General features: G+C 40.3%; 1 protein-coding gene and 1 long non-coding RNA gene across 19 annotated transcripts; one reads left to right on the forward strand and one right to left on the reverse strand.

Annotated features, from left to right (window-relative positions):
• Positions 1 to 6: 6 nt before the first annotated feature.
• Positions 7 to 26048, reverse strand: LOC120607069 (F-box only protein 36-like). 18 transcript variants are annotated; one of them, XM_039868665.1, is made up of 6 exons: positions 25343 to 25580; positions 24572 to 24700; positions 18474 to 18594; positions 9926 to 10052; positions 6034 to 6142; positions 7 to 591 (listed from the first exon to the last, which is right to left on the reverse strand). In XM_039868665.1, the coding sequence occupies exons 3-6, from the start codon at positions 18533 to 18535 to the stop codon at positions 407 to 409; spliced, it is 483 nt and encodes a 160-aa protein (XP_039724599.1). In that variant the 5' UTR covers positions 18536 to 18594; positions 24572 to 24700; positions 25343 to 25580; the 3' UTR covers positions 7 to 406. The 18 variants fall into 18 exon arrangements, 11 of the variants coding, with proteins under 11 accessions (XP_039724599.1, XP_039724604.1, XP_039724603.1 ...); XM_039868670.1 differs by lacking the exons at positions 9926 to 10052; positions 24572 to 24700 and adding exons at positions 8800 to 8811; positions 9756 to 9790 and having other exon boundaries at positions 6080 to 6142; positions 25343 to 25576; XM_039868667.1 differs by lacking the exons at positions 7 to 591; positions 9926 to 10052; positions 24572 to 24700 and adding exons at positions 1708 to 2588; positions 8800 to 8811; positions 9756 to 9790 and having other exon boundaries at positions 6011 to 6142; positions 25343 to 25602.
• LOC120607071 (uncharacterized) lies at positions 10331 to 11788 on the forward strand. The gene is made up of 2 exons (XR_005654052.1): positions 10331 to 10396; positions 10838 to 11788. It is a non-coding gene; the product is annotated as an uncharacterized LOC120607071 (long non-coding RNA).
• Positions 26049 to 26266: the final 218 nt, after the last annotated feature.

A 26266-nucleotide genomic window follows, 5' to 3' on the forward strand; every position in this document is an offset into this window, starting at 1 on the left:
TCTTTCTGTTCTTGATATTTGCTTAAATTCATGTATGAGTGGAAGCTATCTTAGTACTATTTTAACATTCTCTTTAATATGTACCTTTTTATGAAAAGTCATTTCCCTTGAAATACAGCTTGGTGGATTTCCCCTTGGTATAATCACTTTGCCTATGACATTTTTGTTTTACAAATGACTGCTTAATTCTTCTCTATGTGCGCTGTTTTCCTCTTAAGCGCTAGCTTAATTAGTTTCTTAGGTAAAACATGTTTTTTAAATTATTTTTTATTTTAATTCTTTCATTACTTTTAGTTTAATTATTTTTGCCCCATTCCAATATTTGTCATCACCTGAAGTTAAGATTTTCTAGATCACTCCTTTTCTTTGTGAAATTCTGTGTAATATTTACAAGTAAAAAAATATTTTAAGGTCTTACCTTTTGGAACTTTTTGCAAGTTTTCGATAGCTGCTCAATGTCATCCGTATCAAGGAAAGAGAAGATCTGTAGGATTATATTGTCAGGCATGCGAACTAACAAATCCAATTTTCCCTGACATAGATTCAAAGAATAATCCAGTACTTCTTTCCCAAACACTTTCTGCATCTGCCCTAAATATCAGCAAGAGAGTGAGACAAGGACAGAGACAGAGACAGACTTGGTTATGACGGGCCCGCTCTCAAAAAAAGTCACTTGATTTTACAAACACCTACGCTTCTTCACAAATAATATACCCGTCATTATAATAAATATTCCCACTGAAAAGATGCTCATCAGTAAGAAATCTTAACTTGCTTAAGTTAACTAAGACACATTTAGGAAATTTCTTACATTTTGCCTGACAATCAGTTCTTTGAAGAGACAGTTATTGTTACCTTTACACATCCATTCATTCAAAATTTCAGTGAACGCCTCTGTGGCAGGCACTTTTCTAAGGATCAAACATACAGTATGAGCAAAGCAGACCTGTCCTTGACTTCACTGGACTCACACCCTTCATCTCATATAAAAGCGACAGAAACCCCTAAAAGGTCACGGTCTTCCTCAGACTCTCCGAATCATAGATGGCAGAACCAGGTCCTCTCCATCAGGAGTTCTTAACCAGAAATCCACGTTACGGATGTGGTGACATTGCTGTTCTTCTGCTCATCCACAGTTCCCTAAATTAGTATCATGCTATTATGAATAAGTATATCATACAGTCTATATTGGCTTTCATCAGATCCTCAGTGGAGAAACTTCTAAAAAGTTAAATTTTTTTATACATGAAGCTGTCAGTAATCCAGCGCTAAATTGTTTTCACAGTCTTCTTGCCACAGACGTAAAGTGAAGCAATTCAATATTACAGGTATAAATTATTGCCTAAAGTAGCACTTAATATTCTCTCTCTATTGAAGAGTGGGTGAGTCATCACTGTCTCCTTTCTTCCAAACAGAACCTACCCCACCTGCAGCCTGCCCCACTGCACAGACTACCCCCACTCTACAGCCCACCCCCTCCCTACAGCTTACCCCCTCCCTCAACAAACCCATGTGGCTCAAGCCAGGTCTGATCAGTGCAGGCCCCAGACACAAGCCAGTCTGCTCCAATCATGTGCCTGGTGGCTATCATTGGTCAAGTGGTGGACAAATGACCTCAGTGAGTCCAGCAAGATGGCAGGCCTCAGGGGAGTCAGCCTTCAAATGGAACCAAAATGTGCATGCAGAATACAGAGGTGGAAAGGCCCTGGGCTTCTGACAGCAGTGGCGGGGATGCTGGGCCAGCTTACTCTGAAGCCCCTACCTTCTTGTAGACTTCTTTCGGTGAGAGGGGGTGTTCCTTGCTTTTTAAGCAGTCAAATCTGATCTTAACTGACAGGTTTGGTTTTGCTATAATGTGTGAGAAAGCTTTGACTTGAAGGAAAACTACCACTTGTCCTATAGTAGTGATGCTCAAAGTGGGATTCCTCAGGCCAGCAGCAGCTCCTGGGGAATTTGTCAGAAATGCATTCTCAAACTATGCCTCAAAACTACTGATATTCTAGAGCCCAGCCCTCATCTTCCAGGTGACTCCGATGCGTCTAGAGACGCGCCCCCCCTCCACCCGCCTTTACCACATTCTGCCTATAAGACCAGGAGGCCACACCAATGTACAACCACAATCACCATTTACTAAACAGTCACAAAGAAACACTCCAAAGGCTCAAGGTTCTAACTTAGAACTAACATATGTTGTAATGTGATAGAGCTGTGGATCCCTTTGCAATTTTTGCTAATTTAACAATATTTAGAAAAATTCTAAGTCCTTCAAATTTCCCTGAAACCTAGCATTTCCACGTAATACACTTTTCGATAAACCGTGAGCTGCTTCCAACAGGTAATTTACAGGTTCTACCCCTTAAGGAGTAAAAGGCAGAGCTGCATGTTCACCCCTCCATACTACAGACACAAACTCTCACTTGCCAAGGGCTCCCCCAACCACCAAGACCAACCACACTTGTCTGGGTGTGTACTTCGTGCCAGGGGATGACTCTGCATGCTCAGGATACAAAGCTCAAGACTGATGACAATTGGGCTTTCCATTTGGCAGGCAGGGAAATCCACACAAGTGAGCGGACAATTAAAATTCACTTGGAAAAGGTTTGGAATAAGGCGTGGTCAGGAAATATGAATTTTAAAACTTTTATCAATCACCTTCTCCCTAAGTACACTGGTCTATTTGGGAAGGATAAATTTTGGGAATAAACATTTGGGATCCAGGAGGCCAGAGCTCAGCCAACTCCTGTGCATGCCCTGACTCACTAGTGATGCAGAGATGAAGTGACGATTCAGGGCAACAGCATGCAGTGGTGGTGATAATGGCACCCAACAGAGTGACAACAGTGACTCCACCGGAGCCTACTGTGTGCTTTCTGCATGCTACCCTCTCTCTGTTGGTTCCGAGCCTCATCTCATGCTCCAGGCTTCCAGTTGATTCTCTGAGCTACTTGAGATCCTTTCAATAATTTCCCTTTTCTGCTTAAGTCAGCAAGAATTGGTTTCTGTTGCTTAAGACCAAGAACTCCCAAGGAAAACCGATAAACAGAGAGGGGGTTAGAGGCAACAGTAACACAAGGAAATTTGGGGAAATAAGTTACACCGCTCTGAGTAAAAATCCCATTAATACCCAGGAAGAAGAATCTGGCAGCCCACCGTCTACGGGATGATGGCTAATTACCTGTGGTCACCTGAAATAAACTGTTCCTTATGGGTCAGGTTTAGGGAAACAACATTGCCACCGCCATAGAACAGTGTAAAAGGCAAGAGGAACTCAAGATTGTAGGGTAGAGTAGCAATTTGTAATAGCACTGAACTTGAATGAACATGTCAAAGAAAATGTCAACGTTCTTAAAACCTAAGTCTTGGGACTTACTACACAGGTGCTAAAATTATTTGTCTTATAGTCACAGGGTTAAAACAGCCCCAAAATGTCTTTGTGAAGGTTGGCTCAATAATCTGGACAGGATAGGACTCTGTGTATCAGAATGGAGGTATTTAGGCTTCGACAGACTCAGAATACTCCAGACCCACAAATACACAAACCCCACTGGTCCTCCTACGCCTTCCCTAGCCCCATCCCACCACTGTTTCCAGGCCTGAGGTAGCCAATAACAAAGTTGATCCTGGGATGAGGCAGAACACAGCACTTTACTAAGTCATGTCAGCAAAAATGAGGGGAACAAATGCAGAAATGGATTCTGAATGTAGGAGTCTAAGAAAGAAAGAAAGTAATACTAAATTGGGCTGAATTTATGGATAGTATGTTGGTTTAAACATCATAGAGGTAACCAGTCGTCTACTAACTGGTTAATAGCAGCCCAAACTCAGTGGTGACCAAGTGAAATTGAGATGCCAAAAATTCCCATCCGAATTTAGAGATTTCTGGGGACAGTCATTCTAGAATAAATTGCTTATATGCTACCCACCCTGCTACCCACACTCTTCCTCCTATTTCTGGTCCCCAAGGGCTAAATAATACTCTTTTCTACAAAATTTTGAAAACACACTGGTGAGAAAACACCACTATCCCTGAAAACACACAAGTGACTGCAATTAGAGTCGGCTCTGTAGCAGACTGGACAATGGCCCCTAAAAGATATCCACTTCCTAATCTCTGGAACCTGTGAATATTCTTTTATATGAAGGGAAACAAAGGATTTTTGCAGATATGACTAAATTAAGGATCTTGAGATGAGGAGAATCTCCTGAATTATCTGGTGCACCCTAAGTTTAATCCTGTGTTCTTATAAGAGAGAAGAGGTAAAGATTATATACACAGACATACAGAGGAGAAGGTGACATAAAGATGGAGCAGAAGAGAGACTGGAAGATGTGGACCTGAAGATTGGGGAGATGCTATGGAAAGCCAAGGAATGCCAGCGGTCACCGGAGGCTGGAGGAGGCAGAGAACAGATTCTCCCCACACTGTCTGTCTCCGGAGGAAGTGTGGCCTTGCTGACACTGGTTTCAGACTGCTGACCTGCAGAATTGGAAGAGAATAAATTTCTGTTCTTTTAAGACACTAAACTTGTGGTAATTTGTTACAGCAGCAATAGGAAACTAATACAGGCTCCTTGACTTAAATGAAAAAGGAAAAATCCGGGAGTTTAGAGTCAAAACTAAGAGGTGACCATAACAGGCAGAAGGGCTGGTATAGTCATCAGAATGGCCCCGCATCCAGATCATTCTAGGGGCGGGTGATTATGGAGGGCCCGGAGCTGAAATGAGCCACTGCCCACTAGATTCCTGCTTGATTTGCATAGCTAAAACCTATTTTAGATCATATAAATGTAGGTCTGACTTGAGAAACCACGAAGAGAGAGACATAACCCTGATACCAATTTCTAGACAAGAATATATTCACAGACCCAGAGACCCTCAACTATTGAGAAAGATAGCTACACTTGGAGACTCTTGTAAGAACTTTGAAGTTTGTTCTGTAACTTTTCCACCTTTAGGTATTTATCTCAGATTAGGAAACATCCACAAGCTTGACACGATTCTCCGTGGGCAAGGCTGCGTGTCTCTGTCAGAGAGATGCAGAGGCAAGTATGTTGGCTAGGACCTCAGCTCTCTTACATCTTGTGAGCAATTATGGAGGGGACTGTCTCAAGTAGAGGACATGAGGGACCAGCATGGGAGTCACCAGGAGGGGTGAATTTAGGGATGGCACTACTGTGAACCTGGAGAATGTAGGATGATCTGTGCTTTGGAAACATTTGACGTTTTCTTTGTGCCCCCTCCCAGTCCTATCTGTGTCCTACACATGGATGCTGCCTCCACCTCCACATGCCTTCCTCTCCTACTGATTTGGCCATCCCCGCAGCTACCGAGATGCCCCTCCCTTGTCTCTTCACACAGGAGCTTGATCACGTGTAGCATGTCGGGCCTCATCCGGACCTCCTGCCCCAACCAGGCTTCCAGGAGCTACCTGAGGGTGTGAACAGGTGGATCTGGACCACAATAGTCTCACCGCCCTAAGTGCCAGGGCCTTCCGGGAAAATTCACTCCATTCTAGACTCAGCTCAGTGTCCAGTTGCCCCTCATAGCACTTGGTTATTTCAGTACCACTCCCCTCTGCCTCTGAGCACCAAAAAAAGTAGGCTGCTTCATTTATTTCATATCCCAGAGCCTAAAGTTGTTCCTGACACATTGTAGGCACTTAAAAATGCCTACTGAATGAACAAATCAGTGCACCCTTGATTGGTTCTACTCATGTGACACTCCCTAGATAGAAGAAAAAGAATGGAAGGCCATGTAGCCTGGGAAGGACCCTTGGCCCCCACCAGACGAGAGGCTCCATGGGCTGTACTGCAGCTCTGCCCTGGGCTGCTACACACCACAGATGCCTATAGTTCAGCCAAGCCAAGGCAGCCCCTGGGCTCCCTCACTGCTCCCAGACAGGTTGCTAGCACCAGAAACAAACGGCTTTCTTTAAACAGGGGGGCACTAGCAGCCACAGGTGCACGGGGCTACTTGGAACTGCCACGCCCTGTCTGAGCGCCGCCTGTACCTGTGCTGCAGCCCCATACTTGCCGTGCAGCCGCCTGTTCAGCAGGAAGTCTGCGTGGAGTTTCCTCACCTCTCTGGGGAGGGCTGTTTCTTGTTCCAGGCGCAGGGAAACCATCCATGACTTCCAGATAACCTGCCCACAGAAGCAAACACATGTGGTGCATCACAGGTGTTATCCACCATGGCAAAGAAATTGGCCAGATGTTGTCTTTATTTAAAAGTCCGTGAGTGTTGATGTGACATAGTCTTGAAGCTCCAGCCTGGAGAGGGCTTATCCGAGGATCTGTCATCTGCGTTGGCATCTTTTCATTGGGATTTACAAATAAGTAAAGTTGCTGGGGCCTACCTAGGCCCACCGAATCACAGTCCCCAATCATCAAATACTCAAGTGATACTTTATAAGCTATGTCAGACTTTCCCCTTCAGGACTGGCTGAGAAACAACCGTGTAGAGTTTGCATGCACCAGAAAAGCACAAAACGTGTCTGAGGAATTAGAGACTGGTCCCAGCCTGGAACTGGTAAAATTTTACGTTTAGCCAACTGTTGTTCCCTTACCAAGTGGTCCTCAAAACTTTTACTCTTGTATCTCCTAAAAAAATGTTCATATTTGAATGTCACAGTATTTTGTCCTGATGAGGATGAAATTCCCTGCAATCAAAATACGCACATGAATGAAAACTTTGGATTTCCTACAAGGTCCTAAGTATTAAAACTATCTATTATCATTAAAGTGTATAATCAAGGCAGATCTTCAAATAGTTGATCTATTAACTGCTATAGTCTGAATGTTTGTGTCCCCTGCCCCTAATTCATATCTTGAAACCTTATACTTAATGTGATACTTTGAGATGGGGCCTTTGAGAGGTGCTGAGGTGATGAGTGGAGCCCTCATGAATGAGATTTAGTGCCCTTATGGAAGAGAGTTTCCTCACCCCTTCCACCTTGTGAAAACACAGAGAAGATGACCATCTATGATCCAGGAAAAGAGCTCTCACCAGACACTAAATCTGCCTGCTTTGTGATGTTGGACTTCCTAGCCTCGAGAATTGTGAGAAATAAATTTCTAGAGTTTATAAGCCACCCAGTCTATGGTAGGAAGATATAAACATAAAAACTATAGAAAAACCCCTCCTTGAATTCAAAACAGCAGGATATTATTAATCATTGTTGAAGCTAGTGAGGGTGCATTTTACTATTCTACTTCTGTAGATGTTTAAAGTTTTCAATAATAAAATATTAAGAGAAAATTTATCTCAGATAGATGGAGATTTTTTCCGATTGGTTCATATGTTAACAGATAAATTGAATACTTTTTACTAATACAATAAGATGATGTTAAACAATTCTATTTGTTTTTCATTCTTATTGATCTGATTGCTGAGAAACCTTGTTGAAATAGAAGGGAGCAGAGTTTGATTAGAGTAATAACATCTGATTCTTTAAATTTTTTCAAGTTATATGCCAATGTATCTATAACCAAAAATTACTTCTAATGGCCTACCATCTGATAATTCTTTCAATTTTATTGAAAGCAAAGAATTAGAAACCATCTGACTTTTAATAGGATTTGTTATTTAATCACTAGAGTCCTTTAGTTTCTCGGTTTCTGGAAAGTAGACATAAAAGGCTTTTTCAAGACGTATCAAATAACTATTATAGTTATGCGATACCAGCTACTCTCATTCCTAGAGGCAGTTTAATCTGATATAATCGAAAAGGCTTGGGAAAAGAAAAAGCAAGGCAATAATTTCAACCCATTTTTGCCCAATATTGTTATAGAGCTTGCTAAAGCCTTGGAGAGCAGATTTAATCAAATTTATGGAAAATAGTCACCAGGTAACCTTTGCCAATTAGTCCTTATATTCAAACCAGTCAGCAAATTCAGGCTTCTTTTCCCAGAAAAGTATCACTCCATTTTTCAATTTAAATGTATGTGAAATTTGTCTCAAAATGAGGACCTATTGATTCAAAAACCTAGGAATACACCTTGTAAGAGATTACTAAAAGCAGTACGGTCAAAATTTCCTATTACCTAAAGTAAAACAATGTAATATAATGTAGAACTAAAATTCTGAGTTGTCGATGAAGCAAAAAATGTGACGAGAGTTACATTTCCTCAGTAAATCTGTGCATATGAGTATATCAAACTCTAACGTTGGGCTTTTGGGAAGAATTAAGATTTTAAAACTCATAAATAAATTCTTTAATTTTGTTTTAGACCACTACTAAACATTTTATATGTATTTATAAGAGAGTAAAATATATACTGCTAAAAACTTTTGTCTGGCAACTAGCATATAAGTATTTTTTAATTGATGGGAGGTAGAAATTATAAAACGTATTTAATTGGGTGAATGACTAACTGGGAAATATGCTTTCTAAAAACATTTTTCAACTATCTTAAAGATTACGGCACACCTTATCAGAAAGAAATAACATTTTACCTATAGGTTTTATAGAATGTATTTTGGAAATACAATCACGTGCCACTGAATGATGAGGATATGTTCTGAGAAACACATAGTTAGGTGATCGTGTCATTGTGTGAACATCATAGAGTGCACTTACAATAACCTAGATGGTATAGCCTACTACACAGCTTGGCTATATGGTACAGCCTATTGCTTCTAGTCTATAGACCTGTATAGCATGTTACTGTACTCAATACTGTAGGTAATTATAACACAATGGTAAGTATTTGTGTATCTAAACATATCTAAACGTACAAAAGGTACAGTAAAAATGTGGTGTAAAGAATTAAAAACAGTACATCTTCATAGGGCACTTACCATGAAAAGAGCCTGCAGGAATGGAAATTGCTCTGGGTGAGTCAGTGAGTGAATGTGAAGGCCAAGGTCATTACTGTATACTACTGTAGACTTTATAAACACAGTACTCTTAGGCTACGCTAAATTTAAAAAGCAACATGAGATTAAATTAAGCACAGGAGAAAGTGATGTAATCAAGAGACACAAGAACCATGAGATATATGAGGCTACTACTGTGTAACATGACATACTATTTTATAGCAAACTTTTTTATAAGTAGAAACAGTGCACTTTAAAATAAAAAGCATAGTCAATATATAAACCAGTAACATGTTTTTATTATCATTCTCAAGCATTATGTACTGTACATAATTATATGTGCTATGCTTTTATACGACTGGCAGTGCATTGGGTTTGTTTACACCAGTATCATGACAAATACGTGAGTAACGTGTTGTGCTGTGATATTATGATGGCTACCATGTCACTGGGTAACAGGAATTTTTCAGCTCCATTATAATCTTATGGGACCACCATCGTATAGGTGGTCCACTGTTCATTGAAATGTTGTTATGCGGTACATGACTGTAGTCCCATTAACCAGTTTTCTGTAACTTAGCAAAGTTATTTCAGCCTGCCTTTACCAACTATATAAACTGCTTGTCCCCAAATTCCCTGTTTGAACTAGCTTATCTGCTCATTCTGCACTCACAAGCTGATAACTCTGAAACATAGTCAGAGTTTAGCCTTCTGGAAATTACACTTTGACTTCAAGCCCACACCTTTAACTATTTTCCTAAACCACCTCACAAATCTTTTCCTATTGGGTCCTTGAATTCATTTCATGAAGCAGGTATTAATTGGTTAGAGACAAACCAATTAATGTGCCAAAGACTAGCAGACCCATAAGTGAACAAGGTCTTACCCAAGTCTTGTTATTCCAAATCACTGGTTCTTTCTGCCATTTGTTCACTTACCTCCAAGCCTTAAATGCCATCTCTCCTCCAGCTTACTGTTTAAAGGAATAATGTTAGAAAATTTAGACTCCTTAAAAACAAGAAAACTCTTAATCATTTGGATAGATATATTGTCTCATGATACTTTCTGCATACCTCAAATTCTGTCCAGAGAGAATCCCACCACTCACAGTGTGAAGGGAACAGGCTGGGCAAGGAGAGCAGAGGCTGCCATCTCCCCACCGAGCCAGGATCCCCAGGCAGACCAGCTTCCACCTGTGTTTTTTGTCTACCAAAGCTACATGGCCTCCCCAGCATCTGAGAAATGGACATGCAGGGTTCAGGAGGTCAGAGTATCCTTTCTTTGGTAAAGGGTTTTTAGGGGTCTGTTTCAGTCTGCGAGAGCCTATTTTAAATCGTTGAATTTGTTCGTTTCCTCACACGTGTAGCAGCCTTGCTTTCCTCTTTGAAAGTCTGTACTTGCCTCTCTATCCATCCCCATGCCTGGTTCTGATGGTCTCCCAGATTCTTATTCTTCCTTTCTGTTGAATTATGTTTGCATATTTACTGAGCACTTCCTGAATTTTTCTCATCAGCAGAGATACAGAGGTGGCTGAGAGGACAGTTCCCACTCTGGAAGTGCAGTTAGTACCGTGAGAGCGGTGTGTATCCGCGAACTGGGCCCGAGGGAAGGGTGCTCCCAGGAGAGGGTGAAACGCTCCAGTCGGGTGGATAAGAGCCTGTGCTCGGCAATCAGACACACTGTGCCAAAGCCCTAATCCACCGTTTCCTGGGTGACTCTGGGACACGTGAGGAATGCAGCAATCGTGATGGAAAGGGTTAGCACAGGCCCAGCATATATAGCAGACGCCAGTGAATGTCAGAGTTAACACCGGGTGATAACGGAGAGTGCTCCATTCTGACACTGCGCCAAACCCGAGCGGTGGCAATGCCCGGCAGAGTAGCCCAGAGACGTGGACTTTTCCACTTGACGTGATACATGTCCTTATTTTGGTTTCCCATTATGTAAGACTCAGCTTTTAATTTTTCCATTTTAATAGTCTCCAATCACCTATCACTCATTCCTAATTTCTTTCTTCCAGGCGCCTCTTCCAAGGGGGAAAAAAAAATCTGTGTCTCAGTACTCCAGTGGCACCTGCCTATAGAAACACAGGGAGAAATTCCATTTCGTTCTTGCCTCTGCTGGCTCAGAAGGCCAGGCAGAGTGCTAAGGTGTGTTCACCTCTGCACCTGAATCCCCTCTACTTCACTCAAGGGAACTCCTGAGAGGACTAAGGGGAAAAACGTAGGGAAAGTGAAGCCAGCCAACACCCAATATATCCTGGGGCACATAAACCTCTGCTGCCCTGGGAATCACAACCTCAGGACTGAAAGTAGTATTAGATGCCAGCTATCAGCTGCTCCAATCTCTTGCCTATGCTTAAAGCCCCAATGCTTCACGAGACAGCGCGGGGACTGTGGCTGAAATAATGTGGCAAGCCTCTAGGTCACCTGGAAACGGAACTTCTGCCATGCCATCAATCTAACCGTTAATATCTTGAGATTCAGTTGGTTGAAATTACCACCTAGAAATAACCACCACTGTTCACATACTACTTTCTTGAACACATGGGAAGCTGCGAATAGTTCCTGTCAGTGGTAGGAGATTGAGAGTCAGCTGGATGTGAATTAAAAAAAAAAACAAAAAAACCAAAAAAACAGTAACGTAGAACTCGGTGACATGTATGACATATATTCTTATAAGCACAAAACAGTTATAATTTTCATCACCTTAAAATTGTAACTGTGTATATGTACAGGTGATGACACACCTGTTAAATATTCTGGTGTATTTCTTTCTTGCCTCTGATATATTGAAACTGACCTGGAATGATTTTAATGTTGCAAACAAATATAGAAATGAAAAGTTTGTATCCAAATGAAAGAGAAGCATCCCTTTAGACATTATGATCCTTTGGATTATTAATCTGAGGGAAGGGAAAATCTGATTATTTTTTGGATTTCTATTTAATAAATCATGCTTAAATGGTTTACATCTGCTGTCTTGTCATAATGCTTAAAAACATTCCCTTTCACTATCAAAAGTTCTCCGGTTTAAGATGTACATTTTAGGATGGGGTACACTGATAAACAACCATTCCTCCCTGCACCAATATCCTTTCAGATGTGACTTTTCGGCTTCTCCAACAAAAAGTAGAATCTTCCCGCTCCTTGAATCTGGACTCGACTTAATGACTTTGCTGAAAAGCAATGTCAAAAATGAACCTTTGAGGTTATCTTTGTCCATGGCTTATATCTCTGGAATTTGAGTAAATTTGTCCAAGTGTCAAACCCAGTAAAAGTCTCTCCGTCCAGAATGAGAACACTGAGAAAGAAAGGAACCTGGAATTTGTACGAGGGTAGTCAGGACAAGGAAAAGGGAATTATGTTGAAAACCCTGATAAAAAGTAAGTCTCTTTAAGAGACTGACTACAAAAGTCAAAAGAAACATAAGAATCGTTCAACATCCTTAATAAGATATATTAATATGTATGAAGGCAATCGAAAGATATTTTCAAATATGCAAGGCATAAGAAAATATACTATTCAGAGAAAAAATATACTTAGAGACATATACCACTTAAGTAATGGCTCGAAATTATCTCCAGAAAGAAAAATCACATGAAAGGCTCACAGTCAAATCAGTGGGTCATGTTGTCAGGGTGAATTCTCCTACAGTGCTTCTTTTAGGGTTTTGTTTGATTAGTTTTGTTTTGTCTTCTCTATTTTCTTAACAGCAGTAAATATCTTTCTTGACCCACATCGTATATTCTCAACTTCAGCCGGAATTTGCATTTGGTTACTATTTGAAACATTGAACTCTAACCTACGACACTAGTGCGGTTGCGTCAGCATTTGCTTAAAGCTAAACCTACCAGGCTGGGATGGTTTGCCAGAGGAAATCCTACTCAGAAAGATTAATAATTTGATTTTTATAATATCAGAGTTTTCTAGAATAATTTAACCTTGGGATAGGCAAAGATATCTTAAGCAAGACCTAAACATAAACAGAAATAAGCATAAAGTAAAAGATCAATACATTGGGCAACATTTAAAATCAAGAACCTCTTTTCACCAAAAACAACAACAAGAACAACAACAAAATGCCATGAAAAAATAAAAAGGCAAGCCAAAAAGTAGAAGATTTTTCAATGCATATAACTGACCATGGGCATATATCCAGAATATGTAAAGATTTCCTCCAAATCAATAAGCAGGAGACAATCTAATGGGAAAGTGGACAAGAGATGTGAATAGAACATTTACCTAAGAGAATAACCAAATGGCTGATAAATATCTGAAAAATTCTCTACTTTATTAGTAATAAAGGAAACGGAAATTAGAACCACAATGAGTACCACTATAGACATACCTATACAGCAAAAATTAAAGGCTTACACTCCCAAGTGTTGAGAAGGGTGTGGAGTAACGAAGTTCTCAGATCCTGCCGAGAGAGTAGAGTGGTACAATCACCGTGGCAAACTATTAGTATCTACTAAAGATGAACATACAAAATACCCTACGACCAGCAATGTCATATCTAAGTTGAACTCAAAGAATTCATGTACTTGTGCTCCAAAAGATGTACGGGAACAGATAGTATTAATTGTAGTAGCCAAAATCGGAAACAGCTCAAATATTCATCAACAGTAAAATGAACTAAGTTGTGCTATATTCATATAATGGAATACTACACAGCCATGAAAATGAATACTCTACAATTACACATACAAACTCATTGACAAATTGCACAACAATAATATTGAGTGAAGGAAACCAAAGACATAAGAATGATATTCTATGATTCCATTCATATAGAATTAAAACACAAGAGTTGAAGTCAGGGTAGTGGTTACCTTTGAGGAGAAGGGTGTGGTGACTGGGAGGATGCTTGGGGGAGGTGTGGAAGGACTTCTGAAATGTTAGTATTCTATTTCTTAATCTCAATGGTAGGTACACAGTTGTGTTCATTGAGTTCCACACTTAGGTTTTGTACACTTTTGTTTCTATCTATAATACTTCAATAAAAAAGTAAGAAAAAACTTTAAAAGAAATACACTTAGAAAAAAATTAGGCATTGTCTTTTTTCTCTCATCCAAACTTCATAGTAGTTTCCCAATTAGCATTCCAGCAAGTATAATCTTTAAGAGGCACAATTCCAATTTCGTACTTGACTGGTCATCGATCCTCAGTGACTCTCATTGTTCAGAGTCCTTGGTGTTGCCTTCTAGTTCCTTCATAAGCTGACCCCACAGCAGCATACTTTGTAGTCTTAGCTCCCTACCCCACCTCCCTACACACTCCACGCATTCCCTAACAACTGTTCATGAATGCTTCCCCACATTTCAAGGCCTAGCTGAGTTTTCTTTGTGCACATGAAACTTTCTCTGATAAACTGGGCAGATGCAAATAATGTCTTTTGAGTTCTTTATATTTTTATGGCATCATAGCCATTTGTACCTGTTTCATGGCTTTCATCGTGTCCTACAGTTATAATTTAAACCCCTACTACATTAATTGCTTTTTATGGTCAAGTGTTCCACCTTCTTTTTTTAAGCCCTGAAAAATCTTAAATTGAATTTATAGCATTACGTTTTTCTTTCTTTTGAGCCGGGGCAAATTAATATTTTCTGGCCCCATCCACCCACCCACACCCAGCCTTTTTGTAAATGGAAAAAGAAATTATTAAAGCCTTCTCATAAACATATATCACAGAAATGTAATTTCATCTACAGAGCTCCTTAAAAGAAAAAAGCATCATTATATTTAAATGACCGCTTTAGCAGACATTGCATGTTCCTACTGTTTAATCCTCACAGCTAATGACATCCTCTGTGTGATTTATTTTCCAAAGTTGATCTAATCATTTTACTTTCCTTGCTTCTAAGTCTTAAATTTCACAAGCTTGATGAGTTATTGAATTGTTTGCCAGTTGCCGTTGCTGTAGTTCATTTTGGGCAATATTCATTACATGACCTAATTGCACATAAGCAGAAGCATTGCAGAGATATTTGTTTCCTTGGACATTTCTTATTAATGTAATAGCTATTCTAAACCTTTTGCACTTTCCTTTTGGCCCCAAACTGGCTATCATCCCACTTGTTCTTAACAGATGACTTTGTCTTCTTCATTATTGAAGAGATCAATGCCATCTGTCTTGAAATCTCCCTGTTTCTAAATGTCTCATAATTCATCCATTCGCATTGATCCAGGGAACAAAGTATTTGTCTCAAGGAGTGGTTTTTAACCTTGGATACACAAGAAAGCCTCCCGAAGCCTGGGTCGCACCCCACAGAGAATCTGATTACGTGGGCTGGAATGCAGCGTAGACATTAGTATTTTTTGTGACCTCCCTGGGTGATTCTGTGTGCAGCCAGGGTTGAGAACACCAGTCTGAGGAGAGATCTTTCACTCTTTCCCTGGATCTCACTCATGGAGGACCGTCTTCCATCCGGTATCCTAGCTCTCCCATCTCCTCACCGGCAAAAACACTTTTCTTCATCAGGCTTCTCATTACCATCTCCATTGTCCCCTTTTTTGTCAAAGCAAAAGAGAAGTATACACTTGATACCACTCATCGACTCCTGGATTCTTGCTAGACTCCACACTACTCTGGTGAAAATATTCCCTCAGAATTGCCAAACACCCTCTTAATCATCATTGATGAAGTGATTTTGTTTCATTTCTTGCTTATCCTGTCTAAAGCACTTCACGCTGCTAAACATACTATTTTCCTTTGACTTCCTAGTTTTTGCATCTTCTCCTACCTCATTGAATTTTTTTTTTATCACTTTTGACTTATAGACCAATTTCCAAACAAGTGCTTATACCTGGTGACAATAGCTGTAGCGATAAGCTCTTAGAAACAGGTCACCTAAGCCTGAACCAGCCACTTGGATTTCACACTAAAGTGGACAAAAAGGGGTTCAGACTACAGGAGTGAACAAAAATGGTGAGAAGTGGGCATTGACCGTAGGACAATCTCCTTGTCCCCGAAACTTACCATTTTATCTAAAGAGAAAGTTCTCTCTTCTATACCTCAGTTGTAAATGACAGAAACCAAAATTAAATTTGCTCAAGCAAAGTAGTAATGGATTTGTTGGTTTATCGAATTTATAAGATTAGTCATATATACTGATTTAGACACAGGTGAAGGTGTCTAAATCAGTATACGACTCATCAGTATACGACCAACTGGTGAGAGGGATGGCTCCCAGCAGGTCTAGTCTTTTACTCGATGAGCCCAACTACCCTCAGAGAACTGAAAGTGTCTTTCTCAGTAATATCTACAAAATTTGCAGGTCTGATTCTGGTCATCCTGAGTTGGGGTACATGCTCATTACTAAACCCGTCACGAGAGCTCTGTTTGGTCAGTCTTGGGCTGTGGGTTGAGGTTTCCCCCCACTTGAATAACAGGAGGGATCAAGGACTTGTTAATTGAAAATAAAATTGACATGTCAGACAGGCAAAAACGACAGGGGTCTTGTATACTACCAGACCAAATCTCCTTTGAAGACACCAACTCCTCTTCACTGTTTCCTTCTCTCCCAGACATAATCGCCCTGGATGAGCCACACCCATTCTCCCTTCCCCCAGTAAAAGAAGATTTAAGGGCTTGTTATCATGTCCTACATCATCATACCATACATTCCTGGAGTTTTCTCGGCATGGCTCTGAATGTTAAGATTAATACTGAGGTTTATACCAGAGCAAAAGAGAAGTCATGTGTTGTAGGCTGCTTTAAAAATGGCTCCCAGCGCTCCCCTTCTCTTGGTGTTCATGCTCTTGCATAGCCTCCTCCCCTTGGGTGTGGATGTGACTTCTGACTTGCTTCTAATCAATAGAATGTAGTAAAAGTGATGGAATATAGGAGATTATGTAATTATGTTCAGGAGATGGAAGGGCCTGTCTTACTGGTCTCTCTCTCTCTCTCTTTCTCTCTCTCTCTCTCAATCTCCCCGCCCCTCCCCCCAACTGTTGCTGGCTTCAAGGAAGAAATGGCCATATTAGGAAACCCCAAGTGAAAAAGAACTGTGAATGACCCCTAAGAGATGAGGACAGCCTCCAGCAGACAGCTTGCAATGGCCTCAAGGTGACAGACAATATGAATACGAGGGCCTCAGTCCTTCAGCTGTTAGGGACTGAGTTCTGCCCACAAGGGCTTGGAAGCAGAGCCTCCCCTAGTAAGCCTCAGATGAGACCACAGCCCAAGCCCCACCTTCATGGCAGCCTTGCAGAGGACCCAGATTCCTGACATATGGCAACTATGTGATAAAAATTGTTTTAAGACACTAAGTTTGTGGTAAAATTTGCCTTTGACATCCCTTTCTCCTATTTTTATAATGGCATCCTATGTTCCTTTAGACATCCATCTCTACTCCACACCAATCCTATGCTAGGCTGGGCCACGAAAGTTGGCCAGGATTTGAAGGTGCGTGTGAGGTTATTTTTAATAGATTTAAAGCAAACTCATAAACAAGCAGTGAAAAGGACATCCATAAAATCAAGCATACAGGTGAGTTGGTGTAGCTCTCCACAGCCCCATGGAGCTATGCCCATAAGTTGGGTTTCAACACAATTTGCACAGTGAGGAACCCAGCGGATCAGAAGAGCTAGTCCAGGTGATTCCTAACTGCACATGGAAAGAAGAAAAAACATGAGAATTGCCCAAAGGTTCTATAAAAGAAGAGCAATGAGTGGGGGGCTAGCCCTGCCAGACACGCAAACAGTAAATCTTGGTAATTAAAACCACAAGTTATCAGTGCTTGAATACACGGTCAGAACAAACCACTAGGATATCATAGTTCTAAAAGTTTGTTATGTTAACATACGTGTGAGTGAGCCTGTGGGGAAACATGTACCCTTAAACATTGGTGGTAAGAGTATGAATTGATGCCAGCTTCACGAAGGGCCATTTGGCTATGAAAGTTACAAATGCATATATCTTGTCCCCCGACAATTCCAATTCTAGAAATTTTTCTCTATCATAATGCTGGTGTGTGTGTGTGTGTGTGTGTGTGTGTGTGTACATAAAATAACGTACGTTGATAGTTTTTCAATACTGCACTATTTATAGTAGCAGAATATGGAAAGCAATCTACGTGGTCATCAATAGAGACTGGCTAAATAAATTATGGTACAATGTATGTACATACATGGTACATACATTGGCTACTTAATAACTAGAAAGAGGAATAAGTAGGCTCTTTATGTATCGATGGGAACAAGCTCTAGGATATATTGCTAAGTGAAAAGAAGCAAGGTGCAGGAGGATGTACAGAGTATGGTACTAGTTTTAAAAGGAAGGGGAAGAAAAAATGTCTATCTCCTATGTGCATAATGGTTCTCTAAAGAAAAAGAAAAAGAACTGTGTGTGAGTGGGGAGGTGCAGGGGGGAAGACTGGGGCATATGTTGAAGAGTAGAAGAGAGATATCCATTTTTTAAAATAATGTTTGGTGTCTGATTCACGTAAATATATTACCTATTCACAAAAGTAAATGAAAGCATCTATGCCAAATGGTGCCAAAGTTATAAAGAAAATGTGGAAATGTAATTCATCTTTGCCCTAGAATTTGCATTTGGGGCAAGTTTTATTTCAAACCATGTACTTTCAGACACATGAGAGTCTATCTTTCTAGAATTATTTTAACATCTACTTAGGAATTGTAGCCACTCACGGTTTATTGTGTAGCCCCTGTAACGCATGTCCACAGAGTTTCCCAGGAGGAAGAACTGTCATCAGTAGCTTCCATGAACATGGCCCATTCAGTTGGAGACAATAAAGGAATGGAATCACTCCTGAAATAGAACATGTGGCTCCGAGCCGCTCTTGTTAGGATTCTAGCTAAACTTTCGCTCCTAAATGCAGTATTTTACACTTACCTGCTCTGAGGCTTTCCTGCCATTTTCCTTCCTACCCATGCTGCCTGGGAGGTCCTGCTGCAGTTTTCTGTCAGTTTGGGATTTCTCAACTTAAAAGAGCTAGGAATAAATGATGCAAAAGGGAAAATTCCTATGTTCTCTCCTCCAGATCACTTTCATAAAAGTTGTGTTTATTTTTAGTCTTATTTGTTCAAGGCATGAAGTGGAAACTTGAATTTCTAAAGGGGCAGCAAGTAATGTGATTGAAAGAAATGCACTGGGTGAGGCAATAGGGAGGGATGGGGACTACAGAACCTGGCCTAGTGTGGCCCAATCTCCCCAGTTTTCAAGTGCAGCCCAAATTCAATTCTTTTAAATACAATTTTTAAGTTTTAGGATTCCGTGTGGACTAAAATAAGATATCCACAAGCAGATCTTACTTATACTTTCCAACCTCTGATTTCAGCCTTTCCTTATCCTTGAGGAAACTCGCAAATTCTGTAGGGATTTAAATGTTTAAATAGCCCTTATGTAAAATCTTGTAAGACATTTTTCAAAGCTAAATCTATTATGCATTCTTTTTTAGCCATTGTCTTTAAGATAACTTTTTAAATTCTAAAGAGGTGCAATTCTTTTTATAGAAGCAACATTGCCTATACTTCAATAGGCGTGTTGCCCCATCTCAGCATTTAAACATTTTTGAAAGGGTGTGACCTTCGCAAAAATGCCCTGGGTAGCAAACCTAGCAAAGACTCTGAAAATTTAAATAGGAAAGGGCTTATAAAAGAAGAAAGCGTTTAGGCTATGGCTGCAGAGATACCGGAATGTCCATTTTGCTTAAATTGACTAATGTAAATAAAAAGTGTGAATCGGATGTCTGTGTGGACAATAATAGCTACCTTCTCTAGGATAATCTCAGTGAAAATTTTATAGACTTTTAAATAAGTGTCCTAAATCTAATACCTTTCGACTTGTGGATAAAATCATACAATAGTGGGCTACGAGAGATAAATCACTGAAATAATTTAGTGCAACTCATCCATTTTGCAGCAGCAGAAAGTGAAATCCCGATGGGGAAACTGTTTGTCAAATGGTAAAGTATAGCGCTTGGGCCAGGCTAGAACCAGGCTAGAACCCAGGACTGGTTCTACATGAGAATAGAAAGTTGGGGTGTGGTTTTCTCTGCTGCATGTAGGCAACTATTTTCTTCTGTGTCTCAGTCTCCCCATCTCTCAAGCTCACTCTCCCTCCTGCAAAACGATGCACTGCAATTTCTGTAGCCACCTCATGGGATTTGAGCTTCATACCTAATCTCCTTCTTAGAGCCTTCATACCTAATCTCTCCTCTTAGAGCCATAAATGGACTTCAGAGAGTGGTGCATTGCCATGTCCTGGCTCCTATGACTTTTGCATGTTGAAAAATACATGATGATACATTTATATAGCATAAGCAGATATCATTCGTAATTTTTGGAAAGCTATTGATTGAGGTGTGAAAGTTACATTCCTTATTATAATGTTCCTTGATTATTCCATTAAATTTTTTGGATATAAACTCAAGATCTTGGGGTCTCCTATATCGAAGAATGGGAACCATAGGAAGAAATACCAGTTCTGGTAATTTAATTGTCCAGTTCTTTCTGTTATGTAAATCATTTAACCAAAAGTAGATACTTTTATAAGAATGATGTCAGGGTTCCTAAATCAAAATAATTTTCATTTCCAGCCCTTCTTGGGCTCAGAATAAATTTGTTGGTAATGCTTTGGGTTAGCATTGCGCTGTCATAATGCCCCTTGATGAATCCTTACACGGAAGGGAAGCGGGCACTGTGACATGCACTAGAAACTGAAATCGATTTAGAGGCCCTGTGTGGTGATGCTGGTCAAGGACCTTCTTTGTTCCAGAAAATTGCTACTTACATGAGAGAAAGTCAAAGGGAAAGAAATGCAGAAGTATAAAAATCTTTTTGGTTAAAGCAAATGAGTCTCTCAAGCATATTTAAGACAATAATGAGCAAAGCCTTGGAAAGGAGAACACAGATGCACCGGGACTGTGGTAGTGGCACACGAGAGTAGAAAGCTGGGATATAGTTGTCTCTTCTGCATGTAGGCAACTATTTTCTTCTGTGTCTCAGTCTCCCCATCTCTCAAGCTCACTCTCTCACCTACAAAATGACGCACCGTAATTTCTATAGCTACCTCATGGAATTCAAGCTTTATACTGTCTTTATAATCTTTATACAAGCTTTATAATCTCTCTTCTTAGAGTCTACCTACTAGTCTGACCCTTGTACCCCACATACGGACTTCAGAGAATGGTGCAGTGCCATCAGTAGCTGTTTCCTAATCCCTATAGCACTTCCAGGCATTCTTGTTCCGTGAAGGCTTGGCAGTTCCAACACAGAACACAGGATGTAGTAGGCCAATAGCCCCTAAAGATATCTAGCTCCTAATCCACAGAACCTATGTATGTTATGTTATACAGTAAAAGAGACTTTGCAGATGTAATCAAGTTAAGGATTTTGAGATGAGAAGATTATACTGGAATATATGTGTGGGCCATAAATAGAATCACAACTATCCTTCTAAAAGGGAAGCAGATGGAGATTCGATTAGACAGAAGAAGAAGGCAATGTGACCACTCAAAGAAAATGGCTTTGAAGGAACTGTGAGCCAAGGAACACAAAGAATGAAGCTCCAAGAAGCTGGAAAAGGCAAGGAAACAGATTCTTCCCTAGAGACTCCAGACTGAGCGTAGCCCTGTGAACTGATTTCAGACCTCTGACCTCCATAGCTGTAAGAGTATAAATGTGTGTTGTTTTAAGCTACCAAGATTGTGGTAATTTGTTACAATAGCTAAAGGAAACTAAGATGCTAGGCACTCTAATTTTCAAGAATGATAGTCAAAGAGAATTAGAGAAATAAATGAAAATTCTCTAAAGGATAGCATTATAGATTCATAAATAATAATTAGAGATTTTATGCAAATTAACTTTTTAGATCTCACTAGAATGGATGATTGAGTTTTTACGAAAGGCAAATTATCACATGGGCCAAAGAGTAGGAAATCGAAAGCAGGCACCAGCTGTGCTTTGTATGTTTTCTCCACATGTGCACTCATGCTGGAGAAGGCCACTGCAGGAAATTCCACAGCTTAAGGTTCTGTGTCCATTATGATCACGATCCTAACCTCGGTTAGGTCCTCAGTGTGGACCCTTCTGTGTTTTTCTCTAATCAGTTCTTGCTCATTTTCTACAGGGACCATTTCGTGAAACCATCAGTCCTCAAAACCATCAGTCCACTGCTCTAAACAGATGGGCTGACCTCCATTTTCACAGAGAAAATAGAAGCGACCAAATGTCCTCGACCTCCTGTCCCCCAAACCACAGACTCCCTTCCTTCCCTACTCATTCTTTTTTCCTCGTCTTATAATAGGGAGTTTGTCCTAGCTCCTGTTCTAGGTTAACCCTTCTAACTGCTTTGGATCACTTTGGGTCCTGTCTCCTCAGGGGTTTTATCAATTGATCATCTATTTTTCTCTTATATATTCAATCTTCTCCTTTTTACTGGCTTCTTCCTATTAACTGGTAAATAGGTTCAACACTTATCTTAAAAACAAAACACAACAAAAGAAAAACTCCCCTTCGAACTCAAGCCTTCCTTTCACGATTTCTTCCTTTATTTCATAGGAAATTTCTTGAAAGAAAACATTTTAACGTGTTATTTACACTTCCTCACCCCCGTTCACTCGTCAGAAGAATGTCATATGAATGCCACCAACTCTCCTTTACTGACACTGCTTTGCTGAGATCGCCAGCAACCCTTGCTGTTAAATTATCAGTCCTCAACCCTAACACCTCTGTGTTTTCCAGTGTGATTTGACAGACACTGTTGCCCATTTCTTCTTTCATTCATACCCTTTCGTCCCACCTCTCTCCCTGTTTGTTCAGTCTCTTTTGTAAGCTCCTCATTATCTGACCACTCCTTAAACATTTTTAGTTTTGCCTTTGGCCCTTTTCTTTTTTTATTCTGTGGTAATTCCACAAAAGACGTCTTGCTCTTTCATTGCTAAAGTTATTATCTGCTTATGGGCCTCATGTCTTTATTTCCAGCCAAAACCTTCCCAGCTTCAGGAGTCACATACTCACATCCTTACTAGAATTTCCTTCACATACTCTCGACATCAAACAAGCCCAAAACAAAAGTCATTAACTACTCGTCCTCCTCTATTCCTTCTTAGTGAATAAAGGTGCCAAGCGACTTCGGTGCCTTCATTCTTTCTCCCTTAGGAAGGCATCGAACCACTCCCACATTCTGTCAGTATTACCTCCTAAATACGTTTCAAATCTGGCCATGTCACCTCATCCCCATTGCCTGATGACCCTCCTTCAGGCTACTAGAATCTCTCATCCGGATCATCACAGTTGCCTCCTAACGGAGCACCCTCCTTTTTTTTCACAGTAGTCAGAGTGATCTTAAACACAAGTCTGGTCATACCACTCCCCTCCAGGAGACTTATTTGGATGGCACCTCACTTTATCTTAAGTCCACATTCTTTAACATTACTTACGAGGCTGCGTATAATTTGCCTTCACCTCTCGCAACTCTCCTGTCCCTCCTACCGCACTCCAGGTGCAGCCTTGTTTCTCTTCTTTCAATTTCTCAGCCATGTCGTCATCTCTTTTCTCATCAGGGCTTTGTGACTATTATTTCTTTCTCTCTTCACCTCCCTAAAGACTTCTCATCCTCATCAGAAAAGCAGCATGTGGTAGTGATTATCTTCTCTGGGAAGTTTTTTTCAACTTCTTACCAAACCTTACTCCCAGTGTGGGTTAGGTGCCTCACCTCTGTGCTACCATGGCAACTAGGACTTCCTCAACATCACATTTATCCTGGATTGTTACTGGCTATTTGCTTCTCCATAATCCTTGCTAGATAATCCATAAGCTCCAAAAAAGTAAGAAACATGTCTATTATGATTATATGTTAATTCTCAGTGCCCAGCAGAGTATGCGGCATCTATCAGTTACTCAATTAATATTTTCCAAATGAATTAACGTATTATCAAATTAAGAATTATTTAATGTAACTATACCCTATGATGACAAAGACTATTTAAAAGGCTGTGTCCAATCACTGTTGGGAAAAATTAACTGACCAAATATGTTGAGACCAAATATGTTGAGTTTTAAAAATACCCAATATGGGTGAAATTTGAGGAACTGTATCATTCAAGACTATTTCTGTTGCCAGTAACAGAAAGCATATTAACCTAATTCAACTGGAGTTAAGAAAAAAAAGTGAAAATTTATTTGCTCACATAACTGAAAAGTTCAAGGATGGCCAACTTTAAGGCTTAAACAAGTTCATCAAGGCATAATCGTTCTGCATCTCTGAGTAATGCTTTCTGCTGCAAAGATTTCATTTTAAGGCTCTAGGTATTGTCCCCAGCAGCAAAAGACTTACACCTCTCTTGTAAGATTCAGTATAAGCCTAGACAGACATGTAGTTATAGATAGATAGGTAGGTAGGTAGGTAGACAGACAGACAGACAGACAGACAGATAGAGAGAGAGAGAGGTGGAGGGAGAGAGAATTTCTGTCTAGGCTACTTGTTACCTCTGCACTAAATTGCTATGGTCAGGGAGATGCGATGCTCTGCTTGGTGTGCATGGACAAATAAAGTAGATGCGGAAAGTTCGCATGCAACTATCAGAAGAAGAATGAATGGATGCTGGTTGTGCTAGTTACCAATTTGTTGTTTTCTAACTCTAATCTACCATTCTTTTCCCTTCTTTGTGTTTCTGGAGCTGAACCCTATAAACGTTTCTCCTTATCCACCTGGTACAAACGTTTAGCTTCATCTATAGAGGGTGCTGGAGGCACATTGTAGGAGGAAGGTGTTTCCCACTTACCCTGCTTTTTTGGCACAGTTGTTGATTCTCAGTATGCATAGTGGCACTCATCGACTACCAGGTTTTGCTTTTCACTCTGGCCTGTGGTTTCCGGCTCACCGGCCTTAACTTGACAGCTGTGGAACAACTCTGGCCCAGTACAACCCAGTGAATGTCTCCACTATGCAATGAACCACAATCACCTTCTCCAATGATATCTGAAAATGATCCTTGGGGAAAGAGATCCCCTTTCATGTTTGTTTCTTCTCGGAGTACTCTTCCCCAGTCCCAAACCCAAGAGGTAGAAACTTTCATTATTTCCCACCTTACAGATGAGGAAACTAAGGCAAGGATAATGAGAAAGAGAAAACAGCCCCTGACAGCCAGGAGCTGACCTGCCACTCATAGCTAGTATTCTCTCTCCTGTTGAACATAAACAATTTCACAAGACACCACCACCCAAGGCCATTCTGTGATCATCATGGGTCAAGACAAAGTCAAGACCCCTCTGTCATCCATTCTGAGCCCAGACAAAACAAGAGCATTGTCCACACCTCTCAGATTGACCAACGATCCCTCTCCCAGCCAACTCGAGTGCTGGCAGCTGCTTCGCCAATTACAGCTGTAGCCTCATTTAATCTAGGCCCCGACCCCCACCAAACCCATAACCAATTATATAATCGCCACAAACCCTGAGAGCATCTAAACAGAGGAAAGCCCACTTCCTTCAATCCTCCCCCAAATCACCTAACAAGAGCCCAAATCCTCAAGTCTGCTCGAACATTCTCTTACCGAACTGCAGGATGTGCGTGGTTTCCCTTGCGGTGAGTAATAAGCCCAGCTTGTCCACCCACAGGTGCGTGCCTGGGAGTCCTGGCTGCAGAACACTGCCAACAGCCTAAGTTACTTGTCTGAGGTCACAATCTAGTAAGTCACAAAGGGGTAAGACAGGCTGTGACTCCAGCAGTCTTTAGAGTTCTCTTTTACCCCTTCTTAGTAGTTAATCCCCCCTCCCCCACACCCCACCTCCCACTCCCCGTTGCGAGTTAATCATTCTTTATGTTGAAATTTCCTGTTCAAATTATTGGTATGGTTTCTGAGGTCTAACTAAACCCTGAGTAAAAAAGAAGATGTTAGAAACATCTTCTTTCGAGAGTTTGTAAAAACACACTACTTAGAGAGAAGCAAAGATGAGAATTATGTTCAACCTCACAGAAACCATGTAAGTTAGAAGGCATCGAAGTATTTGAATTGTTGAAAGAAAACTCCCAACATAAAATTCTGTGTGCTGTGAAATTATCCTTCAAAGGTGAAGGAGAAATCAAGACTATTTTAGATAAACAAAAATTAAAGTAGTGTTTGGCTGGTAAACTTGCCTTGTAAGAAATGTTAAAAAGATTTTAAAGAAATGTTAAAATCTGAATTTCTGACCAATATCATTTTTCAAACAAGAGACATGGAAAATGATATAGGTCAGAAATTCAGATTTCCATAAAGGAAGAACATCGGAGAAGGAATAAATGAAAGTAAAATGAAAACTTTTATATTTTTTTACTCTTAATTGATTTAACAGATAACAACAGTTAGTTCAAAATAATAATAGCAATAATGTATTCAATTAGGTATGCGTATATATATGCACATATATATGCACAGAAATGGATGTTTATGTGCATTTAGGTATTAGTAAAATAAATGGGAACAATTATACAAAGG

The sequence above is a fragment of the Pteropus medius genome, unplaced genomic scaffold (assembly GCF_902729225.1).
Source record: "Pteropus medius unplaced genomic scaffold, Ma_sr-lr_union100, whole genome shotgun sequence".
NCBI classification, from domain to species: domain Eukaryota; kingdom Metazoa; phylum Chordata; class Mammalia; order Chiroptera; family Pteropodidae; genus Pteropus; species Pteropus medius.

Excerpts from the sequence above, each read along its gene's own strand:
- LOC120607069 (XM_039868665.1), bottom strand. The coding sequence starts at position 18,535 with ATGACAGTTCTTCCTCCTGGGAAACTCTGTGGACATGCGTTACAGGGG. Across the intron at positions 6,143-9,925 it reads CAGCCTGTTCCCTTCACACT|GTTATCTGGAAGTCATGGAT; the intron begins GTGAGTGGTGGG and ends TTCTGTGGGCAG. Across the intron at positions 592-6,033 it reads GCTGAACAGGCGGCTGCACG|GGCAGATGCAGAAAGTGTTT; the intron begins GCAAGTATGGGG and ends GCTGATATTTAG.